Source organism: Cinclus cinclus, chromosome 33 (genome assembly GCF_963662255.1).
Source record: "Cinclus cinclus chromosome 33, bCinCin1.1, whole genome shotgun sequence".
Lineage (NCBI taxonomy): Eukaryota > Metazoa > Chordata > Aves > Passeriformes > Cinclidae > Cinclus > Cinclus cinclus.
Window position 1 is genome coordinate 2,404,569 of NC_085078.1, and position 12,156 is coordinate 2,416,724.

At 64.6% G+C, this 12,156-nt stretch overlaps 2 protein-coding genes across 2 annotated transcripts; one reads left to right on the forward strand and one right to left on the reverse strand.

Moving 5' to 3' along the window:
* Window positions 1–1,072: 1,072 nt before the first annotated feature.
* CCDC22 (coiled-coil domain containing 22) lies at window positions 1,073–7,896 on the forward strand. The gene is given in 18 exon segments (XM_062512101.1): window positions 1,073–1,205; window positions 1,768–1,945; window positions 2,125–2,257; window positions 2,376–2,482; window positions 2,577–2,643; window positions 2,879–3,048; window positions 3,236–3,442; window positions 3,680–3,751; window positions 3,822–3,941; window positions 4,095–4,121; window positions 4,123–4,215; window positions 4,878–4,994; window positions 5,682–5,783; window positions 6,395–6,502; window positions 6,766–6,861; window positions 7,075–7,134; window positions 7,259–7,333; window positions 7,633–7,896. Coding segments are annotated over 18 exon segments (1,896 nt in total). The 5' UTR covers window positions 1,073–1,155; the 3' UTR covers window positions 7,747–7,896.
* A 98-nt stretch (window positions 7,897–7,994) lies between these two features.
* On the reverse strand, window positions 7,995–11,922 carry FOXP3 (forkhead box P3). The gene is made up of 11 exons (XM_062512104.1): window positions 11,903–11,922; window positions 10,932–11,013; window positions 10,743–10,833; window positions 10,547–10,664; window positions 10,390–10,465; window positions 10,014–10,082; window positions 9,780–9,912; window positions 9,625–9,689; window positions 8,905–9,006; window positions 8,145–8,266; window positions 7,995–8,034 (listed from the first exon to the last, which is right to left on the reverse strand). The coding sequence occupies exons 1-11, from the start codon at window positions 11,920–11,922 to the stop codon at window positions 7,995–7,997; spliced, it is 918 nt and encodes a 305-aa protein (XP_062368088.1).
* Window positions 11,923–12,156: the final 234 nt, after the last annotated feature.

Below are 12,156 nucleotides of genomic sequence, written 5' to 3' on the forward strand. Positions count from 1 at the left end.
GGGGGGGGGTGCTTCTAGAAGGGTGGGGGCCGTTTAGGGGTGTCCGGGAGCGTTTGGGGTGCCCTGGGGGATGGGGGGGAGTGGTCCAAAGGACTTTCAAGGGGATTTGTGGGGTCTGTTGGGGTTTGGGATCATCGAGGGGATGGACTGGGGGGGCCTGGGAGGTTTGGGGGTGTTTAGGGGTATTCAGGAGTGTTTGGGGGGGGCGTCGAGGGTATTTAGGGGAATTGAAGAATCTGCGGGCACCGGGATCTCTCCCAAGGCCTCCCCAGGGCTCGTCCCTGCTCCTCCCTGCCGGGGATTAACGGGGATTAACGGGGGGGGCGGGTGAGTGGGCAGCGCTGCCCACGTGTCCGGGAACACGCGTGGGAGAGATCGGGACGGGAGAGAGGGGATGGGGGACAGGTGTGGGGGGTGGGGACAGGTGAGAGGGGTAGGGGACAGGTGTTGGGGGGTGGGGACAGGTAAGAGGGGTAGGGGACAGCTGAGAGGGGTTGGGGGTCACAGCCATGTGAGGGGACAGGAACAGGCACGTGAGGGATGCGCTGCCACCACTGCTCCCCTCACATCCCACAGGTGTCACATTGTCCCCAGTGTGGCCCCCAGGCGCCATTTTCCCCTCGGACCCTACAGGTGCCACTTCCACAGAATCACAGAAGTGCTCAGCTCGGGGAAAACCCTCAAAACCATCGACCCCCATCGTTCCTTCTGCACTGCCGAGGCCACCACTGAACGTATCCCCAGGTGCCACATCCACACATTTCTCCCCTCCAACCCCACAGGTGACATTTTCTGCTCTCCCACCCCTCAGTTTTCCCTTCAGACACCTCCTAGGTACCATTCCTTCCCCTCAGCCCCCACGGGCTGCATCCCCCCACATTCCCCAAAGGCTCCATCGCCCCCCGCCCCATCGCGCCTCTGCAATTTCCCGCCACACGCCACCGCCTAGATCTCCCATCATGCTCCGCCACTGCCGCATACAACTCCCGTCATGTCCTGCGGTTCCACCACCGCTGCCTACAACTCCCATCGTACCCCGCGCGCGGCGCTCCGCCCCTTTCCCTCACGTGACCGCGGCGGCTGGGTGCGGGAGCCGCGGTCTCTCTGACCCCCCCACCTCCCGCAGAATTTGGGGACCCCCTGACCCCCCCAGCCATGGAGGAGGTGGACAAGATCCTGATTCACTCCCTGCGCCAGGCGGGGACGTGAGTGGGGCGGGAACGGGAGGATTTGGGTGGGGGGAAGCACGACCCGCGGGGATTGGGGGGGTGGGATCGGGAGATCTGGAGGGCGGAGGAGCCTGGGGGGATTCTCCGGGGGGGGGGACACTGAGGAATTTGGGGAGTCTGAGAGGGGGAGGCTGTGGAAGGGCGGAGGGACACCCCGATGGAGATTTGGGGGGATCACTGGGAGGACCCCGAGGAGTTTGGGGGGGTACCCACAGGAGGTTGTGGGGGTCCCTGGGCGAGTTGGGGAGGCCTGACTGGATATTTGGGGGACCCTGGGGGGAGGGGCGTTGGGGACCTTTGACGTGGGAGTTTGTGGGGGGTCTGTGGGGGACACGAGCAGTTTTTGGGAGTCTGGGGCAAGATTAAAGATGGAGTGCAGGGGTCACCCTAAGGGTGTGGGGTATGGGATTGCTGTGCCCCACAGGAAGGGGGGTGTCAGGATTTGGGGGGGGGGGGCTGTGATGATTTGGGGGTACCCACAGCTGTCAGGGTCTGGGGGTGCTCGGGGGGGGTCCCCACGGCCGTGCTCCCCCCCCAGGGCGGTGCCCCCCGAGGTGCAGAGCGTGCGGGACCTGACCCCCGAGCTGGTGGTGGAGGCGGCCGTGCGGTGCCTCCGGGCCGTGCGCCCCGCGCTCGGGGCCCCCCTGAGCCCCCTGCTGCCCCCCGGCATCTCCGCCCGCTTCCGCCTCGCCTCCGACCTGGCCGCAGCCTGCCAGGTACCCCGGAACCCCAGACACCCCAAAACTGGGGGTCCACCTCAACTCGCAAATCACCTGCGATTTGTAGGGGATTTATGGTACCTAAACCTTTGTACCCCCCCCCCCCCCGCCCCCCGCAAGCCATCAAATCTTCAAAGGGGGGACCCCAATAATTTTGGGCGCTGTTCTTCCCGCAGGAGCTGGGATTTGGGGGTGACGTGGGGTACCAGACATTCCTGTACAGCTCCGAGCACGACATCCGGCGCCTGCTCCTCTTCCTCGTGGAGAAGCTGCCACGGGATGAGGGCGAGCACGGGACCGAACCCCCCGGTACGGATTTGGGGGGGGGGGGGGGGGGCGGGGGTTTCCTGGGATTTTAGGGAGCCCGGGGGGGGGGGGGGGGGGGGGCGTTTGAGGAACCTGACCCCCTCGTTGCCCCCCTCCCCAGGGAAATCGGGGGCGCTGCTCCGAGCCATCGGTGCCCAGATCCGGGAACAGCTGGGGACCCCCTGGGTGCCCCCCGTGTGCCGCACGCCCCGACTGCAGCGCCTGCAGGTGAACTTGGGGGTGGGTCCGGCACCCCCTGAGCTGGGGGAGGCTCCCCTCGTAATTTGGGGGAGCAATTAACCCATTAATTAACCCTTTCTAGGGCACAAGTCACCTCCACTCTTTCACTACCTGTCCCCTGGTCCTGCCCCAAACCGGGGGGTCCCCAGGTAAGAGCTGGAGAGATTTGGGGTGTTGGGGGGAGGGGGGGGTGGCATTATTGCCCCGAATTTGGGGACCTCCATGTGAAAGCTGGGGGTTTGGGAGTGCTGTGCCCCATAGGAAGGGGGTGTCAGAATTTTGGGGGGAGGGTGATGATTTGGGGGTCTTCACGGTAGTAGCGGGGGGGGTTGGGGAGTCCTTGTTTTAGGGGAGTTTTCTGCTCACCCCCTTCTGTCCCCACAGAGCTGCAGGAATATTTTGGAGGGGCTGCCCCCCCAGTGCCAGCACAGCCCCCCCTTTCCTCGCAGACCCCCCCAGCCCTGCTGGAGACCCACACGGCCCAGCTCAACGCCCGCCATGACTGGGAGGCTGAGTGGGGGGGGCCCGGCCTGGCCTCCCGCCTGCCCCCCCAGGTGAGACCCCCGGGCAGGGCTGGGGGTCCCGAGGGCTTTGGGGAGGGGCTCCCTGGGTCTCCTTTCTCTCACTCCCAGGAGTTTGAGGGAGGGGCCCTTCTGTGGGGAGGGGGGGGGGCATTGGGGTTTTTGGGAGCTGTTTTGGGGGTGCCTACAGGTCTGACTCCCCATTTTTCTCACCCCACAGGAGTACCTGGAGCGAAAGCGGCTCCGGGCACGGCTCCGGGCACTGGAGCCCTTGCGCCAAGCGTGTCCCCCCCACCCCCAGGGACCGTCCCCAGGGCCCCCCCTGGACCCTGCCTGGCTCCAGGAGGCTTTTGGGGCTGGGGGTGCTGGGGGGGCCCTGCCGAAGGGGTCCCGCTTCACCCGCACCCAGCACCTGACCCACGAACAGGTGGGGTGGGGGCAGGCTGGGAGTTGTTTTGAGGGGCTGGGGGTTGTTTTGTAATGACCTGGGGGTTTTGGGGGGGCTGGGGGTTGGGTTTGGGGTGTTGGGATCCTGCCAGAGGGCTGAATGTTGTTTTGGGGAGACTGGAGGTTGGATTTGGGGGGCTGGGGGTTGTTTTTGGGAGGCTGTAGTTTGGTTTGGCCCCTTCCCAGGCTCTGACCCACTCTGGGGTCTCATCCCCAGGACCCCCAAGTGCTGCTGCAGCAGATCCAGGCAGCTGCTGAGACCCTGCAGCCCCTGAAGGGCCCCAAGGAGGTGAGAGGGAGGTGCTGGTCACTCCGGGCCCCACCGATGGCTCTGAGTGGTCATTCTGAGCCCCCCCCAGGACCCCGGGTCACGCCAGGCCAGCGAGGAGGCTGCACTGGAGGAGACCCTGGCCCGGCTGGAGGCTGAAATCGAGGGGTGCCGGGGGGAGATCCGAGCAGCCCAGCTCAGCCTCACCCAGGTGGGTGCTGGGGAGGGTTCTGGGAGGGGGTGCACAGAAGGATTTTGGGGTGCCCTGACCGACCCTCCATGGCCAGGCAGATGTGCAGGAGGGCTCGGGGGGTGGGGCACAGAGGGATTTTGGGGTGCCCTGACCGACCCCACCCGTGCCCAGGCGGAGGCTGAGGTGCAGCAGGGCCGGGGGGGCCCTGGGGGGGCGCGAGGACGCCCTGCGGGTCAAGGCCAGGGCGGTGGACCTGCTCCCGGATGCCCAGAACAACATGGCCAAGCTGCAGGTGAGGGGCTGGGGGACCCGGGTGGGGGTCCCAGCAGATGTGGGGAGGAATTTAGGGGAGGATTTGGGGGTCCCAGCAGATGTGGGTAGGGGTTCAGGGGGGGTCGGTTTGGGGTATAGAATGGTCCCGGGGGGGAGGGGGGGCAGGTGAAGGAAGGTGGTTTTGGGGGGTGGCAGCAGTTTGGGGGTGCTGGAAAGGCAGTTTTGGGGGGCTTTGGGGGTGTCAGAAGTTTGGGGGGGCAGTGTGGGGGGGTGTCACGATTTTGGGGGGCAGTCCAGGGGGCTCAGACAGTCTGGGGGGGAGCATTCTGGGAGTGTCAGCAGTCTGGGGATGACAGCAGTTCGGGGGTTGTCAGGAGTTTGGGGGGATCAGTCTGGGGGTTCAGCAGTTCGGGGGTTGTCAGGAGTTTGGGGGGATCAGTCTGGGGGTTCAGCAGTTCGGGGGTTGTCAGGAGTTTGGGGGGATCAGTCTGGGGGGTTCAGCAGTTCGGGGGTTGTCAGGAGTTTGGGGGGATCAGTCTGGGGGTTCAGCAGTTTGGGGGGGGTGTCAGGAGTTTGGGGGGATCAGTCTGGGGGGTTCAGCAGTTTGGGGGGGGTGTCAGGAGTTTGGGCGTGCAGTCCAGGAGGGGTCAGCATTTCGGGGGGCCCTGGCACTGCCCACAGCTGGTGGTGGAGTCCAGCAGCCGCCGAATCGTCAGCCTGGCCGGGCAGTGGGAGCGGCATCGCGGGCCCCTCCTGGCCGAGTTCCGGCAGCTCCGGGCCCTGCGCGACTCCGCCCAGGTACCGGGGCCCTTCCCGGGGGATTTGGGGGTTCGTGGGGGGCTGGAATTGCCTTTCCAGCGGGTTTGGGGTGCCCACATTCTCTAATGGGGGTTGTGGGGTTCCTTTCCTGTGCGTTTGGGAGGTCTCGGGTTCTTCCCCAGTGGATTTGGGGTGCTTCTCTGGTTGGTTTTGGGGTCCCTGGGACCTCTGAAGTCTCTTTGTTGTGGGTTTGGGGTGCCCAGATTACCCAAGATAAGAGTCTGGGGGTTCCCAGGTTCCCTTCCCTGTGGGTTTGGGGGGTCCCTCCCAGGGGGACTTTGGGATATCCCTGGAGCCTCTGAGGTCTCTTCTCAGTAGGTTTGGGGTGCCCAGTTTCCCCCAAAAGTGAGGTCCCTGTGGTCCCCCAAGTTTCTTTGGTAGGTTTCAGAGTACCTTGGGGTTTTGGAGTCCCTTCCCAGGAAGTTTTGGGGTCCCTAGAGTCCATTCCCTGTGGCCTTTGGGGCCCCCAGATCTTTCCCTCATCTCTTTTGGGGTCCCTTCCTGGGGAGTTTGGGCTCCTTTTCCTGATGATTTTGGGTCCCTGGAATCCATTGTTGGGGATCCTGGGGTTTCCAGTTCTTCCTCTTGGTTGGGTTTGGGGGTTCCCTGTCCCCTCCCCGGACCCACGGTGACTTTGGGGACACCCTGTCATCCCCCCCACCCCAGCGAGAGTCATCGCGGCGCCTGGCGGAGACGCGGGCGCTGCTCCAGCGCAGCCGCGCGGCCGCCGAGGAGGCACGGAGGAAAGAGACCCTGCACGCCCAACTGGTGGGACTGGGGGGGAACTGGAGGGGCCCTTGAGGTGTTTTGGGGAGCTCAGGGGTCTCTGGGGAGGTTTGCAGGGTTACTGGGGGTACTCTAAGGTGGTTTTTGGGGGGCTCGGGGGTAACTGTGGGACCCTCGAGGTGTTTTGGGGGGCTCAGGGGTCACTGGGGAGGTTTGGAGGTTCACTTGGGGGTACCCTAAAGTGTTTTTGGGGGGGCTCAGGAGTCACTGGGGGCTTCAGGGAGTTGCTGAGGAGACCCTTGAGGTGTTTTGGGGGGTTCAGGGGTCTCTGGGGGCCCCTTGAGGTGTTTTGGGGGGTTCAGGGATCGCTGGGGAGGTCTGGAAGGTCACTGGGGGGCACCTGAGGTGCTTTGGGGACTCACTTAGGGGGGGTCACTGAGGGAGAGCTGGAGGTGTTTTGGGAGTGCTCGAGGAGGTCTGAGATACCCAGGGGAGTTTGGGGGGGGCTCGGGGAAGTTTTGGGGTACCCAGAGAAGTTTGGGGGCCTTGGCGAGGTTTTGGGGTGCTCTGGGGAGTTGGGGGAGCTCAGGGATGTTTTGGGGTGCCCAGAGGAGTTTGGGGGGCTCGGGGCCGCTGCTGACCCCTCCCCACAGGTGGCCGAGCTGGAGGCGCTGCCCCGCGACGTCTCCCGAGCCGTTTACACCCAGCGCATCCTGGAGATCGTGGGCAACATCCGCAAGCAGAAAGAGGAGATTGGAAAGGTGGGGGCCGAGGGGGGAATTTTGGGGGGGGTCTGACCTTTTGGGGGGTCCCCAACTCTTGTGGAGGTGGCAGGGAGAGAGTTTTGGGATCCTTCAGGCAGTTCAAAGGGGTTTGGGAGGGCTTGGGGTGTTTTTCCTATTTGAGGTTTTGGGGAGGAGCTGGCAGGGTTGTGGGGGCTGTGTGCACCCCCAAACTGGGGAGGGGTTTTGGGGGGTCGTGTCCCCTTCTCCAAGGCCTGACATCCCCCCGTGGACCCCCCCAGATTCTGGAGGACACACGGGCTCTGCAGAAGGAGATCAACGCCCTGGTGGGGAAACTGGAGAGGACCTTCAGCGTCACCGACGAGCTGCTCTTCAAGGTGGGGGGGGCCCAGGGCAACCTGGGGGGCACCTGGGGGTGTGGGGGACCCCCAAAAGGGGAGGGGGTCACACTGGGATTTTGTGGGGGACTAGGGCTGGGGGTAAGAAGTGCATTCAGTGGCACCCCCTGTATGGGATATCCCCAAAGGGATGAGGTGCTGGGACCCCTCCAGATTGTCACATGTGCCCCCCCAAACTGTTCCCTTCCCCAGGATGCCAAGCGGGATGAGGTGGTGAGAAAAGCCTACAAGTACCTGGCAGCTCTCCACGAGGTAATGGGGGGGGGCGGGGGGTGGGGTCCAGGAGGACCTGGGGGGTCACTGGGGGAAAAGGGGGGGGGGAACTGGAATTTAGGGGGGTCCCTATAAACCCTTCTTTTTGCTTCCCCCACCCCAGAACTGTGCCCAGCTGATCCGGACCATTGAGGACACGGGAACCATCCAGAGGGAGATCCGGGACCTGGAGGAGCAGGTGGGGTTTTGGGGGGCTTGATTGGGGTGGGGGAAGGATGGATTTGGGGGGCAAGGTGTATTTTGGGGGGGCAAAATGGATTTCCATTTCTTGGGGTATTGACGGTATTGACCTCTCTCATACCTCCTTGTGCCCCCAATTCTTTGTGCCTGTCCCCACCTCTTTCCCCCTGATTTTTACCCCCCCTCCCCAATTTTTACCCCATGTTTTGCCCCCTAATTTTTACCCCCCGTTTTCCCCCCACCGTTTTCCCCCTCCCCCTTTCCCCCCCCCCCCCCCATTCTGTGCCCTCTCCCCAGATCGAGGGGGAGACGAGTGCCAAGCTCCCGGCCAGCCTGGAGCGGATCCTCAGCGACTGCCGGGCGCTGCGGGAGGAGAACGCGCTGCTGGCAGCTCGTGCCCGCCACGCCTGACCCCAAAACCGGGGGGATCCGCACCCCAAAACCCCCCGGGGGTGTCTCACACACAGTGGGGTATGGGGGTGCCCGCGTAGCCCCCCCAGAATGCACCCACAGTGAACAGGGAACAGTTCCTTCATGGTTTCAATAAATCCCGGTGCAGCAGCTTGGGGGTGTCGTGTTGCTCGTGGTGGGGAGGATTTGGGGGTGTCGTGTTCATCCTGAGGACGGAGGGGTCTTGGGGGTGGTTTTGGGGTCCCCCCTCAGCTTCGGGGGGGCATAAAGTACTTGAGGTCACAATCCCTGCGGAGGTTACAGGAGCATCCTGGGGTTATCAGGGGGATTGTGCACTCCCCGGGTTTTCGGTGTGGCCGGGGGCGTTTTGGGGTATCCGGGGTGGGTTTTTGGGGTACCTGAGGTAGCGCTGGCCCCGCTTGCGCCGGAACTCGGCCTCGTCCACGGTCCAGACAGCGCCGCGTGCGGCCTCCACCCGCACAAAGCACTTGTGCAGGCTCAGGTTGTGGCGCACGGCATTCTAGGGGAGGGACACCCCAAATTCGGAGAGGGACCCCGGAATTAGGGGGGCTGGACGACACCCCCACATCTTCCCTGAGGGATTTTGAGGGGTCTAAGGAGGGTTTAGGGGTTCTGAGGGTGTATGGGAGGAGTGGGGGGGGGGATGGTTGGAGAGGTGCTGGGAGATTTTGGGGTCCCTGCCTGTTTTAGGTGGGGGGTCCCAGGCAGCATTGGGGTCCCACAGGGCAGGTTTGGGGATCCTATGTGTGGAGTGGTAACGTTTTGGGATGCAGTGGGGGTTGAGGTGTCCCAGGAGTTCGTGGGTCCAGGTGTAGTTGGGGGGTTTGGAGGGGATCCCGGGGTAGCTTTTCGGGTGTGGGGGACTCCGGGGATATTTGTGGGTTCTGGGGACAGTTTGGTGTCCCGGGGTGTGTTTGAGGGGGGAGAAGGGGCTGGTTTTGGGATCCAGGGGTGTGTTCCTGGCTCCTGGGGATTCCCAGGGTGTGTTTGGGGTTCTGGGAGTTGTTTGGGGGTCTCGGAGGGTTCCCGGGGTGTATGTGGGGTCCCGGGGGGGTGGGTTTGGGGGTCCCAGGGGGTTCCTGGAGGTAGTTCAGGGTTCCCGGGGTGGTTGTTTCGGGGGTCCCGGGGGGTCCCCACCTTCCAGGTGCGGGTGTTGTGCCGGAAGTAGCCGAACCTGCGGCTGAACCAGTGGTAAATCTCCGCCAGGGGGCGCTGCCGCTGCGGGGACTCCAGGATGGCCTGGGGGGGGGCGGGGACATTGGGGTCATGGAGGGACATTGGGGGGACATTGGGGACATTAGGGTGACATTGGGGGGACTTTTGGGACATTGGGGACATTGAGGGCATTGGGGGGACATTGGGGACATTAAGGACATTGGGAACATGGGGGGACATTGGGGGCGCACGAGGTGACTCGGGACATTGGGGACATTGAGGGGGCAGGAGAGAGTTGGGGACAGACTTTGGGGGGGGGCTTTGGGGGCAGTTTAGGATGGTTTATGGGGGCAGTGTGTGGGGACAGTGGGGGGGTGGGGCTATGGGGAGGATCCAGGGTACAAGGACACACTTGGGGGTCATTGTGGGGGGGCATGGCAGGTTTGGGGACATTGTGAGGTGACCTGTGGGAAGCACAGGGTGGGCTTTGGGGACAATTTGGGGTGGGGGACACAGTTTGGGGGTGACATTGAGGGGCTCCAGGATTTGGAGGGGGGGGAAGCTAGGGGGATACTTGGGGGGGGGGGGGGGGCAATTCCTCGAGGGGAGAGCTGGGCTGGGGGAGGATTTTTGGGGTGTTGGGGACACGGGGGGGGATGTGGGGAGCCCGGGGGAGTTTGGGGGTTCGGGGGGGGCACTCACCCAGCGGATGAGCGTGGCGTAGGTGTAGGGGGGCCTCACGGTGCTCAGCCGGTAATACTCCAGTTCTGGGGGGGCCAGGGGGGTCAGCCGGACCCAGGGCCCACCCCCCCGGTTATTTAGGGGGACACCCCCACACCCCCAAATCCGGCGCTCACCTGGATAGAGCCCCCCACGCTCCAAGGAGTGCCCCGGGGGGGGCAGCATCATCTCGGGGTCCCCCTCTGCCTCGGAGGTGGCTGCAGGACCCCAAATTGGGGCGAGCCCAGCCTGGCCCTTCCCATGGGGGCCCTGGAGGGGGGGAGGGGGGGCACACAGGTGAGGGGCTGGCACCGCTATGAGGGGGCCACAACCCCCGCCCCCTATTTTGGGGTGCATTCCCCCCCCCTTACCGTGCTGGGGGGGCCCCTCCGGAGGAGCTGAGCCTGCAACAGCCCCAGGCGGTGCCGCTCGCGGGCCAACTGCGGGGGGGGACAGGTTTGGGGGGCCAGGGGCGTCACACTCGGGGTTTGGGGGACATGGGGGGGGCATGAGGTTTGGGGGGTCATGGGGGTTGGTCGGGGTGATGAGTGGGGGGACACAGGGAGAATGTGGTTAGGGGAGATGCCAGATCTTGGGGGGGGACAAGAGTGGTACAGGTTTGGGGGAGGAGGTTTTTTTTTGAGGGGGGGAGTCCCAGGGCACTGGGGGGAGGAGCGGGTCAGGATTTGAGGGGTGTCAGGGTAGGACTGAGGGGGGGCTCAGGGGGGATTTTGGGGGTCCCTTCACCTGCTGCTCCAGCTCCTGGATCCTCTCCAGCTGCCGCAGGCACTGAGCCACCTCCCCCGGCTCACGGCGGGGGGGCCTGGGGGAGATTTTTGGGATGTGGGGGGGTGAGGACGGGGATCGGGGATCACCCCAAAATCCCCCCAAGACCCCCACTCACCTGAGGGGCTGCGCAGCGCCGGGGGGCGGTGGGGGGAGGTCGCTGCCGGCAGGGGCGGGGGAGGGGTCTCTGTCGCGGCCGGGGGGATCTTTGGGACCCCATTCAAAACCGGGGAGACCTGGAGAAGTTCTGGGGGGGTTCCCAAAAGGGAGGATACCCCCCGAAGAGGGGAAGGGTGGGTCTGAGGGGGGCTCACCGTGCGCCGGGGACAGCCGAGTTCGCATCACCAACATCCCGGGGTGCTGCACGTGCAGCAAGGGGGGGCACGACCCCCCCTCGGGTGGCACCTGCGGGGGAGGGGCAGCAGGTGAACCCCCCCCCCCAATCCTGACACAGAACCCCCCCCCCACCCCCCCGAACTGGTATCCCGGGCTCTGTCCCGCACCTGGGTGCGCCGAGGGACCCCCCCGTCGGCGCGGGTCAGCACCGTGGGCCTGTCCTGGGGGCTGCGGGGGGGGCGGCGCTGCCTGAGGAGGTGCAGAGGGGGTGAGACCCCTCCCCATGACCGTCCCCCTCCTCCCACGAGCGTGTGACACACGCGTGTGCCAGGCCTGGACACGTGTCCCCCGCAGGTCCTGCGTCACCGCCAGTCCCGGAACCCGCGCGGGGGGGGGGGGGGGGGGGAACAGCGGCACCCCCACCCTGTCCTGGACAAGTTAACCCACCCCCCCCCCCAGTACCTCCCAGTGCTCCCAGTATGGGGTGAGCCCACCCCCATCTTCTACTGGCACTCATCCCATCTGCCATCGCCCTGTTGAACTCCCAGTTCATCCCAGTCCCTCCCATTGTCATCCCAGTAAGCACCGAGTCATTCCCAGTTTCACCCAGTCCTTTCCAGTATCCCCAGTGAGCCGCAGTCCCAGTTCTTCCCAGCACCCCTCCAATCCCTCCCTGTAAGATGCAATCCCTCCCAGTCCTTTCCAGTGCTACCCAGTCCCTCCCAGCATCTTCCCAGTCCATCCCAGTTTATTCCCAACCCATCCCAATCCATCCCGGTTACTCTCCCACTCCCTCCCAGTTTCCCCCAGTACTTTCCAGCATTCTCCAGTAAACCGCAGCCCCAGTCCTCCAGGGCCACCCGCTCCACCCCAGTTCTCCCAACACCCTCCCGGCCCTTCCCATTTTCCCAACCCAGTGCTCCTCCAGCCCCTCCCGACACTCCCCAGTCTATCCCAGTCCCCACCCAGTGCCTCGCACTGCTCCCCGTCTCCCTCCCAGTCCCCTCCAGTCACTCCAGAGCCCTCCCAGTCCCACCCAGCATCAATCCTGTGCACCCCCAGTCCCATCCACCATCACGCCAATGCCCTCCACTGTGCTCCCAATGACTCCCAGTGGCTCCCAGTGCCCCCAGCTCACGGGTCCCGGGTGCCCGCCATGGCTCTGGGTGACACTGGGCGCTTCCACCTCCGATTTATAGACGGGAAACCACAGCCCTGAGTCATGGCGGGGGCGGGGGGCTGGGATGACCCCCCCCCCCCCAGACCCAAACAGGTGCTCTAAGACTGCCAGGGCTGACACCCCAAAATTCAGAGAAATGCCTCAAAATGGCAAAGAAATGCCTTGAAATGTGTGGCATGAAGCAGCCCAAAATAGGAAGAAATGGCACAAAT

Excerpts from the sequence above, each read along its gene's own strand:
- FOXP3 (XM_062512104.1), bottom strand. The coding sequence starts at position 11,922 with ATGGCGGGCACCCGGGACCC. Across the intron at positions 10,665-10,742 it reads TCGGCTGTCCCCGGCGCACG|GTCTCCCCGGTTTTGAATGG; the intron begins GTGAGCCCCCCT and ends GAACTTCTCCAG. Across the intron at positions 9,690-9,779 it reads GCGTGGGGGGCTCTATCCAG|AACTGGAGTATTACCGGCTG; the intron begins GTGAGCGCCGGA and ends TGGCCCCCCCAG.